Raw genomic sequence first — 21,437 nt, forward strand, 5'->3', positions numbered from 1 at the left:
CGTGCAGTGACATTCAATGGCCCCTTATCAGCAGGTGTCTCCCTGGAGGGATGAGTGGTTGTGGAAGAGATAAAGAAAACTGCCCAATAACAGAAGATAGCTGCCACACCTCTAACAGATGGCAAATGGAATCCATCTTGCCTTGCAATCTGGGACAAAAAGTTTGAGGTGTCTTCAGCAATCCAGAATATCCGGTCAAATTCCTCATTTTCTGCTTAAAAGAAGCTGATGGCTTTCAGAAAAAATTGAATATTTTTGAATTAGCTCCCCTCTAGTTGTGTAAAAATCAAGGAAGGACTCTTGTTCTATAAAGCAGAGTCGTTTCCAGCTTTTACCATTTTCAGACCATCTCTCTGCAATTCATTTACTGTCCTAAAGGTCCTCATAAGTACTTTTCCCTAATCAAAGGAAAAAAATTATTTTCTTTTAAGTTTGGTATATTCTGATGAGATATAGCCCACTAACTGTGTGAAAAAATAAGATTAGGATGCTCATTCCTCCTGTTCATATCAGTTTATGTCTTTTATATCATGTGCTTCCAGTAGGGGAAAGAGTTATTGTCTCTTGAACTGGTGTGAAGAAAAAGTAAAAGTGTTTGATGGGTTTTGTTGGGTTTTTTAGGGGGTTTTTTGTGTTTGTTTTTTTTTGTTTTGTTTTGTTTCTGGTTTTTTGCAAGAGCCATATCTTATTCTTCACTAGGAAAATAGGTGGGCCAGCTTTGTGAAAATATTAGGAAATTAAAATAGGATTGTGTTGTTTGAAAGTAGAACACTCAGGAAGGCAAAGACTTCCAGGGCAGAAATGTCCATATTAATAAATATATGTTATTATTATTAATCTGTATTAACTATTCAATCTCCTGAATTAGACTGCCTATTGCTTATTTACTAGTATTTTCTCAGATTCAAATCTAAGTATATGAAATAATGGGTTTGTATCATACCAACCATGTGATGCAAGATGTTTTTGATTTTTGTAATTTCTGAGATAAAATGTTCCCATATATATTTTCATCCAGTTATAAGTAATCATGCTTCCTTTCATCCTTTGTCTCTGTGCCTTTCCCATAGGTGTTACAGGATTGCTTGGCTGATCTCTGTTTTAATGTGCCCAACACAGAGTAAAAAATTAATTCTAAAAGGAAGTTATTTTGGATTACAAAGTAAAGCCTGGAGAAATTTAGAAACTTCATATTTATAGTTGGTCATGCAATCTTTGCAACTCTGTAAAAACAAACAATCTCATGATGTAGGAAGTCTGAAATCATCTATCTAGAAAAGATTCAAGAGAGAAACAAAAACATGAGCTAGAACTCACATGTACTGGAGCGACTTTATCTGAATTTGTGCCCTCTCTCCTTACCCCTGTGTTTGGTGAATTGTGCACACACCACATTTGCTCTTAAAGATGGGCTCTATTAGAAAGAAATACTTTTAAATTAGGGCTAGATGCTGTTCCCCATGGAGGCTGATAAGAAATGGGGGAGGACCACAGCATTTTGTGTCTTTCAGAGCCTGTGTGCCAGCACAGGGGTGCAGAGACAGCCCCCTCCACAGCATCATTCCTCCCACTTCTGATTTTCCACATCTTAGAGCAGTGCCACATGCCACAATGCAGCTTCTTACTGCTTATCTGCTCCCTGTTTTCTTTCCTGCTCCACACAGGAATAACTAAAATAGGAAACACTATTAACTTGGTTTGGGATGTCTTGGTGATTATCTGAAGGATGGAATTAGAGCTGGTGAGGAAATTATTATTTTATTATTTAAAAAAAGAAAAATCTTTTTGAAGTATTTCTTCAGGTTTGGGGGACTTTTTGGGGTTAGACCTAAACAAAAACACTCTCTGCCCACTGCTGTTCAAACCACATCCCAATTTAGAAATCTTAAAAGTCATGCTTTTTTTCTGATATATATACCTTGAAAGATGTGTTTACAGATTTACTAACTAGAAAGTAGACAGCAGAGCCAATTATTTCATTTTAGGCAGAGATGAACACAGAGATAAACTTGAGCCTCAGCCACTTACATTTTAAGAAGATTCTGAGGTAGTGAACGATGAATAGTACACATGTATGAGCCAAGCTATGTCACTTATTGTCTGCCCCACATTTTCTTTCCTGACTTTATTTGCTCCTGCAGGTTCTCTGGGGAAACACTTCTCTTTTCTAAGCCTGCAAAGAGCTGCCAAGGGTGCAGGACCTTTTAAAGGAGGAGAAGGAAAGCACAAAGTGCTCTTGCCAGCACTGCTTTTACTGGTCTTCCTCTGGGGTTGTGATGTGTGCAGCACAAGTTACCTTGAGGTGAACTTTGCTGCAAACAGATCGCTAAACATATCCCATAGCAAATATAAATGGTAAAGCACGTATGAGTCCCTGAGAAATCCAGGAATGTGATGAGCACACACAGCCACTCACAGTGAACTCTGGTGCAGTGTAAATTCATATCTCAGCCTACCTGCCAACATATCTCAGCCTTGCTCCTGCCCTCAGCAAAATTGACTTAGCTTTAAAAACCAGACCTTAAGCACTCATGAAAATGGGGCAATGCATGAAAAAATCCAGGAGTAATTACTCCAGGTATTGGAAATACACTTTAATAGAGAAAAACATCCAACTTCCATTGACATCAGCTTGTAAGCTATTTCAGTATAGAACTGTGGGTGTTAACTTGTGAATGTTAAAACTCAGAATGTGTGTGGGTTTGTGCTTCATTCCCTGTGCAATAACACCCTCACACTATGGCATTCCTTAGCAATAGATCCTGTGAGCAGAAAGAATAGACCCCATTTTCCACAGTTTTCACTCTTGGCTCCCAATCCCACCCTTTGCAATGGAATGTGGGAGGAAAAATGAGAATGCAAGAGCTTTTCCCAGTGTCACTCCTTTGCAGAGAGGAGATGGATGGATGGATGGATGGATGGATGGATGGATGGATGGATGGATGGATGGATGGATGGATGGATCTCTGCCACTCCAGCCCTTGAACCCCTGGATATGCTGCCTCCTAGATCTGCAGCCCCAGTTGGAAACTATTCTGATTTCTTTATGTATAGCAATTTCACCTTGCTCAGGCCAGTAACATTCAAAATTGCAGGTGGGCCCAGGTACATTGCCCATTCCATCCAACTACTGAAATAGTTAAACAACAAAACAGTGTTACTCCAGACTCCATCTATACCCCTTCATGTCCACAGACTCCTCTACCAAGGTCTAAGTTGCCCTTTAGACTAACTCAATCTTGTCATTCTGACAAAAAATTCCCTTCTCTCCAGCCACTCTCTTTCACTCATTCATTCTTGTTATGTTCATGTATTTTATGCTACCCTACTATTACCATCTTTTTTTTTATTTTTACTTTGAATAGATATAATTCAGTTTGAATTTATTCTTCACCTAATGAATGTCCCATTTTTATTCTTCTTTCTTTAGAAAAAGGGGTAGACAAAGGATACTACAGTATAGGAGCCAGACTGATCCGGCTGGAGGATAAGGTAAGTGCATGAAAGCTTGCTTTTTTTTTACTGAGCAATGATATCTGATCTAGAGACCTGCAAGATAGTATCTTGGCATGATTTACTTTAGAATTACAGGGTTCCATAATAATGAATAATATCCTAATTTTTCTGAGGGAGTTGATGAAGTTTCATGTGCGTGTTGTTCAGCATTAACCATTTACCTGCTATGCAGTCCTGGTTCTTGTTTGTAAAAGGAGCTGCTTTCATGGTGAAGTCAAACCACACACCTTGTATACAAATGCTGTGGACTGGCTTGTGTTTATCACACAAAAATTAGTGAATTGAACAGAAATGTTAGTGTCAGGAATCTTTGTGAATAGCAACAGTTGACATCTCATTTACAAATCCTGAGATTCTTTAATGTTTACTGCATTTTTCCCCCTGTGCAGTTACCTTTGCAGCACATTTTCTGCCCCTCCCTCACTGTCTTCTCTCCAGGAATATGTTCATTTTTGTTACTAATTAGAGTTACTTAGCAGTGTGCCCAAAGGCCAAAGCTCAGTGAGGCTCTATTGTCTTAGACCTCTCCCAAACATCCTCCAGAGCTTTTTCCACTGAAGTGATAACAAAAATATGAGTTTGCTCAAAACTCAGACTCTATTTCTGTAACAGTATTTTAGTCAGCTCTCTTATCTACCTCTAAAAGTTCATGTCCCTCCAGCAGGGTACTTTGTCTGGGCAGGAGCAGCATAGTGGCTTTGCTGGGGGGTGTGATGGTGCTCAGACAAAAGTCCATTTGAATTCGGCATATCCACTCCCTTTTTGTAGCCTTGTCTCACTCAAATTTTCATGCAAATTCTCTTTTCACTTTTTTCTGGGGGAGTGAGGTGAGAAGGAAAGACGAAAGAAACTTCTCATAATTCTTAAGAATTGTGCATCTTGCCAAAAAGCAGAAATTTAAATTAAACTAATACAATCAAAAATCAATATTTTTATGATGATTGCTACGACAACATCAGAAATATGTGACACTGAACTGTCAAAGGACAGATTTTCTTTGATTTTTAGCTTTCTTGCACAATGTCAAGAAAATCAGCCTATCAGATAAAGACATTATCTGAGCCAATTTTAAAGTGGATTGATCCCTTGTGCAGCCACAGTCGTTCAAAGTGAAAATGGCTTTCATTCACATTGCCTTACTCACTTTGAAAGAGATAAATTGCTCTCTGGCCTCTGTATACTCTGTAAATTCATGCCACGCCTTCATTCAGAGTTCTTGAATGTGCATATATAGAGAAACCCCCAATACAGACTGGAAATTTAGCAATAAAAGTATCTGTGATAATAGTTGGAGTGCTTTGAGTGAGAAATTGTAAATACCTCTGGAAGTGGCAGTTCATGGTCTCCTGACTTCTCCATTTATGAAGAAGAGAGGTGAGAAAGTTTTTAGTGTGTCTGGCCTTGGTCCAGCTTTAGCACAATATGCTGTGGATTTGATCAATTTTATTTCAAAGCCTGACTTAGACGGCTGCAGAGGCATCTTGGTGTAAGAAGAGGAATGTTACAGGAGATGCAGGAAATGCTGCAGTGACTGATCTCTGATACCTGCTTGTGTTCTGTGTTTAATTTAGGCGTGGTCTAAATAAAGTCGGTGCATTAGTGGGCAAGACCAAGCTGCTCTTTTGTTTGAAGAATTAAACTTTAAATTTTGCATGGGAACTGGTGATTTCCCCCTCTCTTTACTTATTGTTGCAGAGAAAACACATAGAAAAGGATAAAAATGTGTCAAGATGTTTTCATAAGATGAGTCAATCACTGCAGCTTCCTTTTTGTTCTCAGACCAAATTGCAAATGTAAAATAAATGCCAGACTCAGAGGGAACCCAGGGCATTTGATCTTTTAGTACAAATTACCATTCTTTCAGGTGTACAAGGCTTCAGTCTCATATTCCTGCTAAGTAGACATGGTGCAGAAGAAGGGCAAATATTTGTTGTGTCGGTTTGCTTGAGGTTTTGGTGGCATAAATTTGGGGGTTTTGGTTTGTTTGAGTTTCTTTTTGTATTTGCGTCTTTTTGGCACATCAGGCTACAATACATCTGCTTACATAATGAATACAAAGTTAAGTTCCCAGCTATATCTGTTTTAATGGGACAATACAAACTACTGCATCCTGCTGTCAAACTGCTTCCCCTAAATTATTTTCCCATGTCTCATGGGCTCTCCTGCTCTAACAATTCACTGTGTAGTAACTGCTATGTGTCCAAACGTGAAACAATATTGCAATCAGGAAGGACAAGCTGAGTTTCAACCTCTGAGCAGAATAAATGAAGCAAGGGCATGTCTGACATCAGGCTCCAGCTGGTGGTGAAAAATGATCCCCCCCTTGGAACTAGAAAACCTTTGGGATCAACCTCTTCCCCCTGGAGAAATTATTTTAACATTCAGTCAACCAATCTAGTGATGGCAGCGTCCCAAAAGAGTGACACATCTGATAAAAGGACACATTTTTGGACAAAGGCCAGTTGGTGCAGACTGATAAAAATGCAGTGTGGATTTGAGAATGTTATCTGCCTAAATGAGCTCTATCAATAAGCAGTGAGCACACCTCTGGTCCAGACTGACCTTCCCCACCAGCATTTTGCAGTTCAATAGTTTTATCTGCCTCTCCTGAAGGGAATCAGAGTGTAACAAACCCATTGAGAGCTGTGTGTTGTTCTGCATAAAGCCATAATTACTCTTTTTGCAAAGTGAGGGAGAGGGAAGCGCACATTTCTGATGGTTAAGATGAACTCCATTCCCTGGAGAGGCTTGCTATTATTTCAGCAAAAACATGGCATTTGCTGTACAAAAAGCCAGAGGCACAGGTGTCTGAAGGGGTTGCTTGGTGATTGGAAGAAGCTTTGAGGCAAAAATGTTGCAAAGGCACAAAGATAACAGCCTTCCATTCATGTGGCATGAGAGCACTGCCTGCAGCCTCTTTTTTGTGACCAAACAGACTCCTTCTGGAAGTTTAAACTAACAGGGAAGAGGTAAGAACCAGTTTGTGGAGGATGAAGCATTGTGCAACTCCTGCAGAAAAAAAAGTCTACTCCTTTTTGCCTTAAAGCATTGCAAAGCTGACTAGAAACAGGTAAAATGCATGGTGGTATCTCTCAGGCAAAAAAAAATTCCAAACTTCTTTTTGGCAACATCAGCAGTGTCAGGGCTTCACTCCTCTCACTGACACGGCACATTGCATAGGGGTTTGCCTGGAACACTTTTCAACCTGTTTTTCCTTGAGCAGAGCATAAAATTCTTATTTTGTTGTGGCCAATGCAATAACCTAGTGTGGTTCTTTTCACAAAACAAAACCCCACTGAGATGTTTGGAGAAAGAATGGGGCTTCCTTCCCAACATGTGATGTGTGCCATTTGGCCAACCCCTCCTTCAGTTCCATGGCAGGGTTTAATTTTATATTATGGTATGCAGCCATTGACAGATCCTTTTGAAATGTATTAAGAGGGAGATTGGTTCCAAGATGATGTTCTAGAGCTGGCGTTAGCTTCTTTTCAAAATTGTAAACTAATGTTTCTTTATGATGAAATGGGTATTCTTTCTTTTCTTTTTCTTTTCAAAATTAGAAACAAAAATCGTGGTGTGCTATGTCAAACTGCACGGCAACCTATAAATAAAAACAGGAGAGAAAAGAATCTGCAAATGAAAGGTTAGAAAGGACAGCTGTGTTGTCTTTGAAAAAGAAATCTATTAGGTATTTTTATAATTATATGGCAGTCTTTTTTATGTGGTATTTACAGTTATGATTTACGTCCATATTACCATAACTATTTCCATACTTATAGACAACATGTGATAATGCTGAGAGCCAAAAGCAACCATTTGGTAGCATTTAAAAAATGCAGGAACACTAAGAGAAAACAGGGCAATAAAGCAAACCCTTCTGAGTTTTATCCATCTGAGTAATGCGAGCCAGGACAAAAATGTCATCCAACATAAACAAATGTAGAGGTTGGATTGTGGCAGTAAACTCTCTCTTTACCAATTTAAACACAACTTCAGTTGGGAGCTAAAAGGATGGGCTCAGAGAAGAGTGGTAACAATGGCGAGATGGATGTTGATGAACCTAATTCCTGCTGTGATTACATCAGGAGTCATTAAATAGTAAATTATTTATCATGGCAGTGCCTGCAAGCACCACCAGCATGAAAAGCTAGTAAGATTTTCCATTATGAAGCCCTAATTTGTGAGCAATACTATGATGGACATAACTAAAATGCATTTAAAAAAAAAAGGAACAAAAAAAGAAAAACAAAAGCCAAAAATTTGTGCACGATGAGTCAGTTGCAATATGAGCATGCTACACTTTTGAGGTTTTAAGAATATGTCTGAAATAAACCCCTTTGTTAACAAAACTGGGTTTTGGCACCAAGGTGTTTGTGGGTTGTTTGCCCCCAGTTCCTTAAAGATGGAGTCATTCCATAACAGAAAGCTTTTCAGCAGGCTGCTTGCACATGGGTGTTGTGTGGATTTTCTTAGGTCAAAGACTTATCTCATTTACTCTGGAGCAGTCCAGCATAAATCCATTGACTCTGTGCCATAAGCATGATGTCATCAGAGTTTTATTTTTAATCTGTTGCTGAATTAAAACAAAACACAAGTAAGAAAAAACTAAAGCCCTGATGCCTCCAGCTAAATTGTGCTTCCATTTATGCCAGTGAAATTACTCAGGATTTATGCAGGTGCAAATGGCAGCAAATTTCTTAAATGGCTTTAACAAGATTCCAGCTCCTGTGTTCACATTCTGCTCATCAAGAGCAAATTGACAGAGATGAGGTGAAAGCAGAAATAGGGACTCAAACACATCAGAATGAATCTGAGTGAAATCATGTTTACACCTATTATGACTAAAGGTATCTTCGTGGTATGCTGAGTATTGTAGAACTGAAATTGTGTTCTTGTAACTGAAACATCAAGATAGGCTTTTAATCTGCAAACAAAGTAATGAAAATTTAACTGCTTATATCTCAGCCACACAACTTTTCTAGTCTGCAGAGATGAACTATTGTAGTCCTGACTTCTTCTGACTCTCTGGGATGGGCTTATGCTCCTCAGATAAACCTGTTCAGTACAGTTGAGAGGGAAAGGCTGGGTTTGAGCTGCCTGATTTTGATGTAATTTCTGGAGGATCAGGCAAAAATAAGAGCTAACTCTGATACCCTTTCAAGTAAGAGAAGAGATGGATCATATATTCTGAGGCATAACGAAAAGAATCCTCCCTCAATGCTTCCCTTATGTTTTTTGTTGTGGAGCTTTATCATATGTGGTATTTGGTAGCACCCTCCTATTATTAAGGTTCTACACCACTTTCCATTACAGAGCTCTATTTTCAGTTCCTTCCATCTTTGCCAAACTCCAGCCATCTGGGCTGAAATTCTCAGAGGCAGATGTCAGCCTCAGGCTGAGATCCTTTGGAAAATTTGTATGTCAGAGTGGGTCATCCTTTCTATATCACAGTAACCTGACCTACTGTGAGGATTCTCCCAAAAGTAAACATAAAAACATTGATGGAAAACACTTGAGCTTCTTCTAAATTTGAGCAAGAAAATTGGACAGAAATGGGATAATATCTGCCAGTCTTGAGACCCAAAGGCCTGATCCAAAACGTAGTGAACTCATCAGGGAGCTTTCACATGGATCAGGCCCTGATTTTTAATGGGTGAGGGAACAGAGAGTTTTGCACAGTGCACATTTGCCAGGAGGCAATTCACCACCATAAATAAAATGTTAAATAATTCCAAAGCCCAATAAATGAGTGTGCAGATGGCAGTGTGTGCTCCCCAGGGATTGCACTGACTGGGATCCAGCCCCAACAGTTTGATCTCATTTAGAGCAGTCTCAAGGATTGCTCTGATTAGGCACTTGGTGCAGTCTTGTTGCTTCTCTGCTCTTTTGGCTGAAACTTCATTGGTAGGAGCAAATTCCCCAGGAATTTGGACACCTCGGAGTGTGCAGGGCAGGGGTTTCACAGCCAGATGTGGCAGAGCAGCTGGAATCAGCTGGGTTCAAAGCTTCTCTTTGAACAAGTAAGAAAAGCAGAGAGCCACTTGCAGAAGAAGAACAAGTGCTCCTGGAGAGGAGCACACGGAGTAACTGTGAGCACTGAGGGAGAGAAAAACACCACAGTGACTTAGGGCTGCTGGGGAATACCACAAAAGGGAGCTGTTAGAACATTGGAAATCTAATCCATTGGGAATCTAGTCAATATTGAGGTATCCAGGTGTTTATCCTGCAGGGAAAAGGTCCTGGAAATAGCAGCACTGACAGAGAAGGCTGTAGATGATGGGTCCTGTCTGTGCCTTCCTGTCCTCCACAAAAACCTTCCCAGCATCACAACTGGCTTTGACCTACACAGAGGAAAGGGTCCTGAGCTTGGAGATGGTGATTTCCTGTGAGTTTTAGGGAAAATCAGTGCCTGTGTAGAGGACAGACACTCTGGAAATCCCCCTGCTCCCAGAACAGACTGCAGTGTGAGTGTGGCTCTTCTCAGGCGCCAGAAAGTCCAGCCACAAATGGAGAGGAGTCACAGCTCTGCTGGTTCTGCTGCTTATGATGCAACAAAGTAATTTATTTACTATTACTGGGTGAAAAAAAAAATAAGAGCATTTTTGAGAATTAGATTTTTTTTTTTTTTGTAAAAAGTCAGATCCTCCCATTAAGAGCTTTGACCTGAGCATCCAAAGAACAACAAAAATCAGATCACCTTTAAGTATTTGACATGTAATTTTTAACGTTTTTAATAGGTTATTTCAAATAAACATAATGTTCTACATGATCCTGGGCCCAAAATCAAAATGCCTTTGATTAGCAATGTGAAACTGGAGTATTGTACCAATCCTCTTGGAAAAAAAAAAGTGTAAATGCATTAATGCATTAAGCCTGCCTTTTCTTATGAGCAGTGTTGCAGTGTTTTAAAATTTGTTATTTTCTGATGGAAAAAAAAAAAAAGTCATTTGAACACTTTCTGCTACCTCCAATAATTTCAGATGTTGAACAATTTCGTTTAGAAAGCTTTATTCAAAAATGTATTTTGTAGCTGTTCTCTGTTGGTTATGCCTGTGCACTGCAAGTGCTGCCCTTCCTACAGACAGGTTGAGAATATTTGTTTGGAATGTTTCTCCATCTGAAAATGACAATTTGTTTCCAATGGGACATTTTTTTTGAGAAAGCGCCACAATCATGTGTTTTAAATCATGCACTGAAGGAAAGTGTTCCAGTTTTCCACTTCAGAATGACTTTCTGAACGTGAGAATTGGAGTGAAATACTCTTGATTTTCTGAGCATTTCAGTTGAACAGGTTTATTTCTAATTCAATTTTATGATTGAATTAAAGATGTTCCAACATCATGAAGAATTCACAGAGAACACAGTAAAATTTTCTTATAGGAAAAAAAAAAAATTCCTCAGAATTACTGTAGCTATTTCACCTACCACATTTTTCAGATCAGTAGTTCACAGGGCTATTTTAATGCTATTTGAATGCCATATAATATTGACCTCTAATTCATCTTGATCAAGGAAAGTACACTGAAAAAAAAAGAAACAAACAAACAGATTTTTACTATTCAAATAGTTCCCAGACTAACAGTTGGATTTCTGTTTCATGCAAGAGCTGTGGTGCTGAATCAGAGCAAGCATCTGTTTAATCCTTGAGCTATTCATCCACTGATGGCAGCTGAGTGATGGGCTAATTCAAGCCTAATTTGCTATAACTGGTCTCTGGGTGTTTGCAATGGATTATATGTAAGAAGCAATATGAAGAACAGTGCTGTGCAAGGCAAGTTACAGGATGACAGCACTCTGTAAAAGAAAAGAAAAATAAAAACCAGAAAAAACTCACCAAGTCACTGCAGTAATGTGACAACATTCCCTGATGTATTGGCTGCATCTAAGGAAGAGAACTTTCAACAGAAAATTCATATATAGGACTGCATATAAAGGCTAATGATGTGAGGGAGAGAAAAACTGAAAAACGCTTTTTTTCCTGTATTTACCACCAGTTTGTCCTTTTCAATACATAGCTTTGAATTTTATGGAGCAGGAAAAAGCAAGCAGGCCAGTAATACATATTTCTACAGCATAATTACTTTTCCTACTAGTAAATAGTGTAGATAAAGTAAAATAATATTTTTCCTGTTGAGAAGTTTGGGTGTTCTGCGGTGTTTGAATGAAGCACATGTTAGCCAATGTGTCTGTTCCACACTGCAGTCCTTTGAGACCAGGAGGAGAGGGTTTGAGCATGAGAAGGAGAGGTGGTGCAGAGTACCTCAGTTGTCTTCTGGTCATGTGGGAACAGTTCTTATGTTGTTCCAGGTTCCACCCTCGAATTTTGCATTGTCAGAATACAACTAAATATTACTAAATCACTGAGCACTTTACCCAGGGGTTTCTTCATAGCATTGTATTTTAAGGACTGTGCTTTCCTTCTTTATGAGGGAGTGTTTTTTCCAGGATAAAATGCCCATAAAATAAACTATGTGCCAGTGCCAGCATTCTGAGTTCAGTGGCTGTGATAAGGTGCTTTGGGAGCACAGGGTGGTTCAGCTTGCAGGGGACCTCAGGAGGTGCTGTAGTCACTGCAGCATCCACCATCCCTGCTGTGGGTCTAGCACACTGCTCCAGGAGTGCTGGGCAAGCTGTGGATGGACAAATGAGCACTACAGATGTGCTGACAAGCTGTCACAGAATCACAGAGTCACTTAGCTTGGAAAAAACCTCCACCATCATCGAGTCCAACCTGTGCCAGATCCCCATCTTCTCACCCAGCCCAGAACACTGAATGCCCTATCCAGGCCCTCCTGGGATGAGGACTCCACCACCTCCCTGGGCAGCCCCTTCCAAGCTTGGCCACCCATTCCAGGAAGAAATTCTCCCTGATATCCAACCTGAACCTCCCCTGGCACAACTTGAGCTGTTTCCTTTTGTCCCTTGTTCCCTGGTGGCAGAGCCTGACTCCCCCTGGCTGCCCCCTCCTGTATCTGTAGATAAAGATCTCCCCTGCTTGCTCTGGTTTAGGAGGTATCATCAAGGACCAAACTGGCAGCTCTGTATTTGTTTCTGAGACCTACAGCCCACAGTTAGATGGTACATGTGGCCTCAGTGTTTTCAAAACCTGACAACAAGAAATACTGAGAATTCGGTCACATTTTCTCTTCTGAAAAGCACTATGAAAAATAAGAGGCTATAACTGACTTTAAAAGGACTGCTTTTCAAGAGGTGAAAGATACAGCAAGGCATATAAAGCAACTTTAACAGGTGTGGAATAGAGTCAAAATAGTGTAATGTGAAATGTGGGATAGTACAGGGCTAGGCTGTTTCTGCCAGTCTAAGTTTCTGCCAGGTTAATTGTCTGACCAGATCTCCCTCTGGATTGAGGATCTGGCTCACACAGCTGCCTTTCCTCTTCAGGAGTAGAGATTGCAGAGACTATCAGCAATGTAATCACAAGCTTCCTTCTACCCTGCACATTTCTTAAGGCTTCTGCATTTGGAGTTGTGCAGTTATGGGATGTTAAGGAAACTCCCCAGTCAGGCCATTCCCTCTGGGACTCTCTGGCAGTGGCACTCCCAAGGTCAGAGACTTTTTGGGACTGAAGGCCCTTCCTTGCCCTGGCTCCTCACACTCCACTCCCATCACACCAGCTTTGCCATGGCAGAGGTGGCAGAGTCCCACACGTCTCATTCCATAAAACCACTTCTTCCTGGGGCAGTGACATAGAAACAGCCCAAGCTGCTGCCTCCAAGGAGGGACCCCAGCAAAGGAACTCTGGGATTTTATCCCATCACAGTCTCCCTGTGCTCTTCTTCCCATTTTATCCCATCACAGTCTCACTCCTCCTCCTGAGTCTTCAGCTCCTGCCCCCATCTCCATGTCCATCCACCTCGCTGCCATCACTGGTTTCCATCTCCCTTGTTGTCCAAGGTCGGCAATTCCCAGCTGCTGCTGCTGCGTCTCAGTGTCCATTCACCTGGCTGGCTGTCACCTGCCTTTGTGCCCTTTGTCACCCAAAGGTGAGCAGTTCATCCTCTTGTCCTGGGCTCCACTCAGAGCTCAGCCTGTACTTCAGTCTGCATTTAAACCTACATCTCAGCCTACATTTCCATCTGCAGCTTGCCAGCCCAGCTACCTGCACCAGAGGTGTTCCTCAGCAGTGAGAATTTTTAAAATTACTTACTTCTAGCCCTTGCTATGTACATACCCATGAAAAAAAGAAATGTTGGAGCCTCAAAACTCCCAAAAGGAAGAGGATGAACATGAGCTGCAGAGTGTGTATTTAAAATGTTAGGCTTTTTAAGGGATTTTAATTGTACTGACCATAAGTAGCTGTTGCAGACTCTGGTTTATATTCTTACACACTGTCCAGCAAAAGCAGCTGAAAGGCCAAGTGAATGCTCAGCACTAGACCACCCTGGCCTCTCTGCCCTCATAAACCCATTGGCACCTTCCCTGCCCTGGGGAAGTTTTGCAGGAGTTCAGGTCTCTCCCGAGCTCTGCCGTCAGGACATACCCTAGGAGGCAGCAGAAGCCCATGTTCTTTACAGCAGCTCAAAACGCTTCAACCCCTTTAACTTTCCTCCTCAGCCTTACCACGAGCTGCCTGTTAATGTGAATTTTGTTACTGCCTTTGCACAACCTGTCACTGTAGGTATCTGCAGAGTTTCTTGAAGCCACCAGCAGCAAGTCTTGCCTGTGGCAGGCTGAGCCTGGAACTCATACCAAGGTTGAGTGGGTGCCATGCAGAGGGCATTTCTACCTTTGTGCAGTGCTTTCTCCACTCTGATTAAAAAGTTCTGTAGTGCCATAGAAAGAGGAATGTCCTTGATGAGTGCCCAGGAACTGAAGCCCAGCAGTTTTTTCCCAGCACCACTTTACATACCCGAAATTAGTCTGGGCAAGCCAGTTAGAAATCATTTTTCGAAGGGCAGGACTATATCCAAAGAGTGTGCTCACCATAAAGCCATATTTATAAGTATGATTACCATGTAAATGGGATATCCATCTTCAGGAATGAAGGGCTGGGTAGGCAAGGCCACAGCAGTGCCCTCAGGACACACATTTCTGTCCCCCCCTTAGCTCTGACCTCTCCATTCACCCTCATCATTAAATCAGGGGGCAGCTGCCCCAGGGTAGCAGAGATGGCTGGGAGGTGAGGCCAGGGCAGGAGCTTGGGAAATGGTAACTTGACAGAGGAGAAGGGTGGAGGTGAAACAAGAAGTCATTCTTGCTGGAAGTGGCAAACAAATTTGATTTTCTTAGAGGATTTTGAAGCCTGAGCTCAGAATCTGCTTCAGGTGTCGCTGGACTCTGGTCTTGCAGCCTTGCATGGCTGTGCCTTAGGCAGCAGGTTTTTTGGTGCACTGGATGTGTTAGCTGTGTGTGCAGTAAACATATAGAGCTCTGACTGATATTTTGTAGGTTTTGCATCCACATCTTTTTTTATGGCTACTTTTTTACATTTTATGGATTCCAGCCTCCTTTTTTTAGAGTCTACAAAGAACTTAGATTGTACTGAATATTGCTGTTATTGCTAACTGGAGCTTTTACTTGGTACTCTCAGCTCTCCTACTGTAGCACATTCTGAACTCACTATCCAGAGGGAAAAAACCCCAAAAGAAAACAGTATATCTGATGTTCAGAACAAATTTATTTCTAGCCCCAGCTAGGGGGGCTGTTAGTGCAGGGATCACTGCAAGGGTGTCAGATCCTGGAGTCCCAATGAGTTTTACCCTGAGGTGGGATTGCAAAAATAGACTTCTGATCCTGTGTAAAACATGTCTTCTTGGGGGGTAAGATACTGAATGGTGACAGAACTGCTGTAAAGCTAACAAAACTTTAATATGTGGGGAATAGAGTACTCCATATGCTGCTGTGTGATTTCCCTCTTTGGCTTGGAAGGCAAAAACCCACTGCTTGTATTTGGAAGGCAAATTTCAATCCCCAAAATATCTTCTCTGAATTTACTTAATTTTACTGGCTGGTAAAGCAGGCTGACCATAGCTCAGAGTACAGGTTATGTCATTCAGCAGAAAACTCCCTTGTGTGAGCAGAATTTTGTTTCATTTTATTATTTTTTTCCTCCCCTTTCTCCTCCTCCAAGACTATACATACAAAGGGAGGTCACAAAATAAAAATAAGCTGTAGCCAGCAAAGTTCAGGGCTTGAAATAAAAAAAAAAACCCTCTGTATACTTATTAGAATTTCTTGTTAATGAGGTCATTTATGTCAGGGCAGGAAATGTACAAAATAGCGCAGGATAGAAAAATGTAGACACTATAAAACACGCCAACAAATTTGGCACATGCATTACTCCCTTAATATGCCCCCAATGTAATCTATAGATCCCACAAGTGACCACACTATGTTTATGTATGCAAAAATTCCTATATATGTAGCACTCATAGGAGTAGCAATTTTACTAGTGGGAAAAGATTATTGTGGTCTTTTTATATAGCATATAGGTTTACTTAGAGTGAGTCCTTGTAGGAGAATGCAGGACCATGAAAAACTGTTAAAATGTCATGATTATATTAATTTCATACTTAAAGGAATACTTCACTTTAAGTTATGGTTCCAAAATTACACTGCTCATTCATGATGTTTTTAATGTATAATTGGCTGCCTTCAAAAATGTCACAGTAGGAGGAAAAAAAAAATTCGTTTTCCTTGTGTGTGTACTGTTACTATTCCTGTGTTCATTTGGCTTGGCTCGGGGAACCAAACGCCGCAGTCTGAAATAACTTTTATATGTTGACATGTGCATTTAACTAGAATAAGCAGGCAGAGTGGACCAAGTTGGATTCAGCAAGGAACAGAATATATCTTGTGTTGCACCTTTTAATGTGTCAGCCTCGGTTCCTGATTCTCATTTCATCATTGTCAGGGCACACGCGGAGCTCTGAGCTGCACCCACACAAAGACCAGGCAGCAAGGGAGCACCAATGGGGGGAGCAGGGAAGAGTAAGAAGGAAGGATGGAAAATATAATGTCTTGAAGATAAAGCTAGGAAGGGAATACCATTAATCTGTTGGAATTTATTTAGCAAAATTTATTTAGTCTGTTGTTTTCCAGAGCAAATATGTCTTTACTGCTTCATTGACTGTCCCTTGGTGTGGCCTGAGGAGAGGCTGCTCCAGTCTCACACATACTGAGCTAGATTCTTGAGCCTGAGTCTTGATCATTTCCAGAGTTGATTTGAGCTCCAGGTAGTGGATTTGGTGTGATCTCTAAACCCTGGGCTGCTGCCATCTGTGTTTGACAACAAGGAGAAAGGCCATGGTGCTGCCCTGCAGGAGGACATGGGGATGCATGGAGCCACACTGTCTTCCCCCTGTCCTGTGTGCTCCCCATTCCCCCCGCACCCATCTGGGCTGCAAGGACCTGCCATGGCATGGTTTACAGGTTCATAACACACCTCCTCTGCAGCTGGGGTGCTCCTCAGCTCACAGGGATGTCCCATAGTCTGAATCGTGGTTATGTCACCTGGGCCTTACACAGAGACAATCCTAAACGCTCACAGGGCTGCATCACAAGTGGACACATAAGGAGAATCCCAAGGAAATTTTGTAGGCAGTCCCACTAGTCTGAATTCTCATTACTTTTGGGGAGGGAAAAAAACCCCACTCTTCTGTACCCACCTCCACACAGTCCCATGAGCCTGACAGACACCCTGAGCAGAACAGATGGCTGTGCACTGTGAGAAGTCTTTCTGGGAAGCAGAAGTTAAGGATCAGCAGTGGGTAGTGCCCTGCTTGTTTTGCAAGTTAGGCAAAAAAGACACCTTATTCGGTTATAAACAGGAAACCCTGGCCAAGTTAGTGGAGGTTCTTGTCCAGGACCACTCCCTAGATGAGCTCAGGCTCGATGTTCTTGTCAAGATGAAAATCGTGACACGCCCTGTGCCTTGTGCATTGTTGGGACCTGCTCCTGACCACATCTCAGCAGGGCTTTCTGCCTTGGGCACGTTCACATTTGGTGTGCAAAGAACCAGGGGTCAGTTAGGAAAAAAAAAATCCAAGTGAACAATTAAGGACATTTAGGAAACAAACCCCTGCGCTGAAGTCTACTGCATCAGTGTGACAGCCTATGATAGAGCACCAAAATGCTGGGATTTGGGGGCTTTTTGAATCATTGTGTTAGCCTTGCAATGTTTTAGGTAGATGTTGTGTTCTTCATGACATCTTGTTGGTCTTCCAAATGAGGATTTCTGTGTTTAAATCCCAAAGAGACGTTTGTGTTTGTGCCACTAGTTCTCCCGTTTCCTCAATGAAAACAAAGATGGACATACAAGAAGCTGGTTTATGATATCTGCAGATTTTATTGACTTTTCCCTATGATATACCTGATACTAGGGGGAAAAAAAATTTAGTTGTTTGTGTGTTGACTCGATTACTAAAAAAAAAAAAAACCCAACAAATCAAGTAAGACTTGAACTGAAAATACTGAAGAAACTTAACCCTGAAGTCCTTGATTCATGTTTCCTTCCATGGTCAAAACTGCCATCTTCACCTGAGGAAGTAGTATCCAGTTTTAGAATTATTCATCTGTTTTATTTCCTCTTTTTCCTCTCCTTTTTTCTTATGTATCATGTGTTGGAGGACAAATATCACCAATTTAAGCTGTTCCATAAAACAGTTTTGTAGTGCAAAACCAAGTAGAATTTGGCTGCTCTGTCACTGGGGGGGACGAGTGCTCAAATACTGTATTTATTAGCATTTAAATAGCCTGAATTTTACACCTTTGTGTGCACGCATGCATTTAACTTCTCAGCCCTCTCCACCCTCTCCCCCCCTAAGGCATTAATGAAGTTTGTTGTTCTCAAAATAGCAGTTCTGTTTGGAATACCTAATTGCCGGGTTTCTTCTGGGTGTTTTGGTCAGAAACAGCCCCGTAAAGAGCAGCCCGTGTGTCCCGGGCTCAATGGGGACCTGTGTTCCCCTCGGGGAGCCCCGTGGGGCTGTGGCTGAGGATCTCAGCTCCCTGTCCCATTTAGACCTCTCCGGGACAGGCAGCACACACTCCATTGATGGGCGCTGTAAAAAAGGGCTGCTGGAACTCAATGATTTATTTATTTATTGCTTCTATATTTATTTATTGCCAGTGTCAAAGAAAAGATTGTGCTCGTGGGCCTTTCATCTTCTCCCTTCTGCTGCACTGCAGAAATATTTCCCTAAATATTCCCTCTAAATGCACTTGTGCTGACTGGAACTGGATCCTCACAGGCAAACTGCAAGGCTGCTGCTTCTACAATGTTATAATATTTCATAGGTCATTTATAAATATTGTTGCCAGGGCAAATAAATTTCTTCAGAGTACTTAGTCTACTGCTAATAAATAGTTTATTTAAGCTTGTAAGAATGGTGACATTTCACTAGGAATATCTTTGGCCTCTTAAAAATTGTTAGTGCAGGGAAGAAAAAGGGAAAAATAAACTGGAAAAAAATATTCAGCAGATCTTTTGATATTTTTTCCCTCTGTTTTTACTTGCTTAAAAGGGCCTTCTTGTCAGACAGCATGTCTCTGTGTGAAGATATTACAGGGTTTGATTAATGTGGATTATTTAACATCTTATTTAGAAGATTATTCCCTCCTTTTTTCTCTTTCATTCCCTCCTTTTTTGTCTTTCAGAGCTGCATGAAGCTGAAATGGTGCTTGAGCAGGTTGCCTCTCACATCAATAGTAGTAAATTAATTCCTTCTGCCACTTTCCCCTTTTGGTGTAAACATTATGGGCATGGTGGTGGCATTGTATTTGTTTAATTTTTGATGGTTTGGGGTAGGTTTAAATTTACCATTATTATTCATCTTGCTCTTTGGTTAAAAAGACTGGGGTTCAGATGGAATTTTAATAGTGATATGAAGACACAGACCGGAAGGGGGGAAGGCTTGTTTTTCGTGGTGGGGTTGTGTTTTGTTGGGGGTTTTTTGACAGCTCAGCAAAGGTGTCAACTCTCAACTCTTTTCATTCAACTACTGAATTCACATCAAGGAAAAATGCTAAAATTTTCTTTCATGTGCTTCCCATAAAATGTGTCATTTCTTTCAAGCTCAGGAGGAGGTACAAAGCTGATGATTTTATTTGTGCATGTGTGGGAACATAATATTTCTATTGCAATCATCCAATATGAAAAGAAAAATAATATTCCATTGAAAACCTCCAGAGATCTTTGAACACAGTCCTGTTTAAAAATTACAATCCCTGCAGTTCTAGAGATGCTTAATTCCTCTCCTGACAGAATCCATGCCAGTCTCTCCCAGATGACAGGCAATCTCCAGAAGCTCTGGGAACAGGCAGGGAAAAACCAAAGCAAATTCAAAATATCTATAGGAAGGGGAATCATTTTATACTAAGGGAGTTAGTGGGCACTTGGTCAAAGACTTCTGGTGTAAAGAGCCTGGAAAATTTTGTACATGCCTCATCCAAATCCCACATAAGACTGGGAGGAAGGGAAACAAACCTCCCGTGTGCTCTTGAGCTGACAAATGACAGGGTTTCCAAGAGCAAAGCAGGAAATTGTCTGCACTTACTTACAAGTTTATGGCAACACAGGTGTACTCTCCTGCAGACTTTGGCCGGCACATGATTTTGTCATTTAAACAGATTGGGAGCAGAGCAGAGCACAGCTCTTCTGAATTGGATTTCTTGGTTCTGAATTGGATTTCTTGGTTCTGAATGGGTTTCCCCTCCATTCCCCTCCATGGTTTCTGCCTCAGAATTCCATGAACTTGTCTTTTTAGTTGCCTGTGTAGGAGATTTTTTGGTCTTGTTTACCTTTTTTTTTTCCTTTTCTTTTTCTCTTGGAAAATATCAATCTCTTAGCAGTGCTTTCATTCACTTCCTTCCACAACACATTTGTTCTGAACATTCCTCTTGATCCCCAGTGCACAACAAGGGTGGCATTGAAAGGCAAAATAGGAATTTTCCAAGTGTCTGAGTTAAAAGACAATAAAAAGGCAAATCTGTTTTTAGCCAGGTTTATACAGGTTTAAAAAAAAAAAAAAAAAAAAAAAAGAGAAAAGCTTCAGGTCCAGTATTCAGTAATGTGGCAATATAATGTGTTGGATCACTTTGAGAGAATTTGCACAAACATCCTCTGCAAACTTACTGTACCTTTTGATCTTCCAGCTCCAGGAAAGAGTACAGGAAGGGGGGAAATGTCTCCAAAGCATCAACACTGAAACAGTTTGAGTGGTAAAGCTTTAGGGTAGCTTTTCTGTGCAAAAATCTGGGTTCCTCTGTGTCCCTGATATGCAGGGACAGGTCTCAGTGTAACTGAGTGTGCAACATGAGAAGCCTCTGAGCTGATTCCTGGCAGCTCTGCTGCTGTTTTCCACTGAAAATCAAAAACTCTGTTCCTCATTCCCAAATGATCTCTCAGCTCCTGGAGGGGCCACAGCTCAGCCAGCCCTTGTGCTGCACCTGTGCTGTTTGATCTCCAAGGAGGGGGCAGGCAGGGAGCACAAAAGACTGCTGCAAACATCAGAATTACCTTCCAGCAGTATCTTCCATACAGAATTATCTTCCAAGTTTACCAGGGGTTTATTACAACTCCACCTTAGCCCCTTCCTGACCATGTTTATGTAGGCTGGAGACCCTTGCAGGAAGGCAGGATGCCTTTATCTAAGATTTTTTTATCTTTTTTCTGATCTTCAGGGCATGCAACAAGCAGTACAAGACTTTGTATGTGTGTTTAATATCAGTGGAATATTTTAGTTTGGACTTTTTTTCCTTTATGGGCTGCATAAAGACACATTTTGTGAGATTTTAACTTCCCTCATAAAACCACTTACTTGCAGCAAGCTGCATTCTGCTCAGTAAAGCTGTCAAAATTGACAGATCCAGCTTTGATCATAGTAACAAATCTGTTTGACCCCAATTTTTCAAAGTGTCCCTTATACATAGGGGGAAAAAATCCTTGCACTTTCCAAAGG

General features: G+C 41.2%; 1 protein-coding gene across 1 annotated transcript in view; it reads left to right on the forward strand.

Moving 5' to 3' along the window:
• LOC132073288 (potassium voltage-gated channel subfamily KQT member 1-like) overlaps positions 1 to 21,437 on the forward strand; it is a 401,881-nt gene that overhangs the window by 224,662 nt on the left and 155,782 nt on the right. The window contains exon 16 of the mRNA XM_059472242.1: positions 3,431 to 3,492. Within this exon, the coding sequence (XP_059328225.1) occupies positions 3,431 to 3,492 (62 nt within the window). The remainder of the gene's footprint in view (positions 1 to 3,430; positions 3,493 to 21,437) is intronic.

Source organism: Ammospiza nelsoni, chromosome 5 (genome assembly GCF_027579445.1).
Source record: "Ammospiza nelsoni isolate bAmmNel1 chromosome 5, bAmmNel1.pri, whole genome shotgun sequence".
Taxonomy (NCBI): Eukaryota; Metazoa; Chordata; class Aves; order Passeriformes; family Passerellidae; genus Ammospiza; species Ammospiza nelsoni.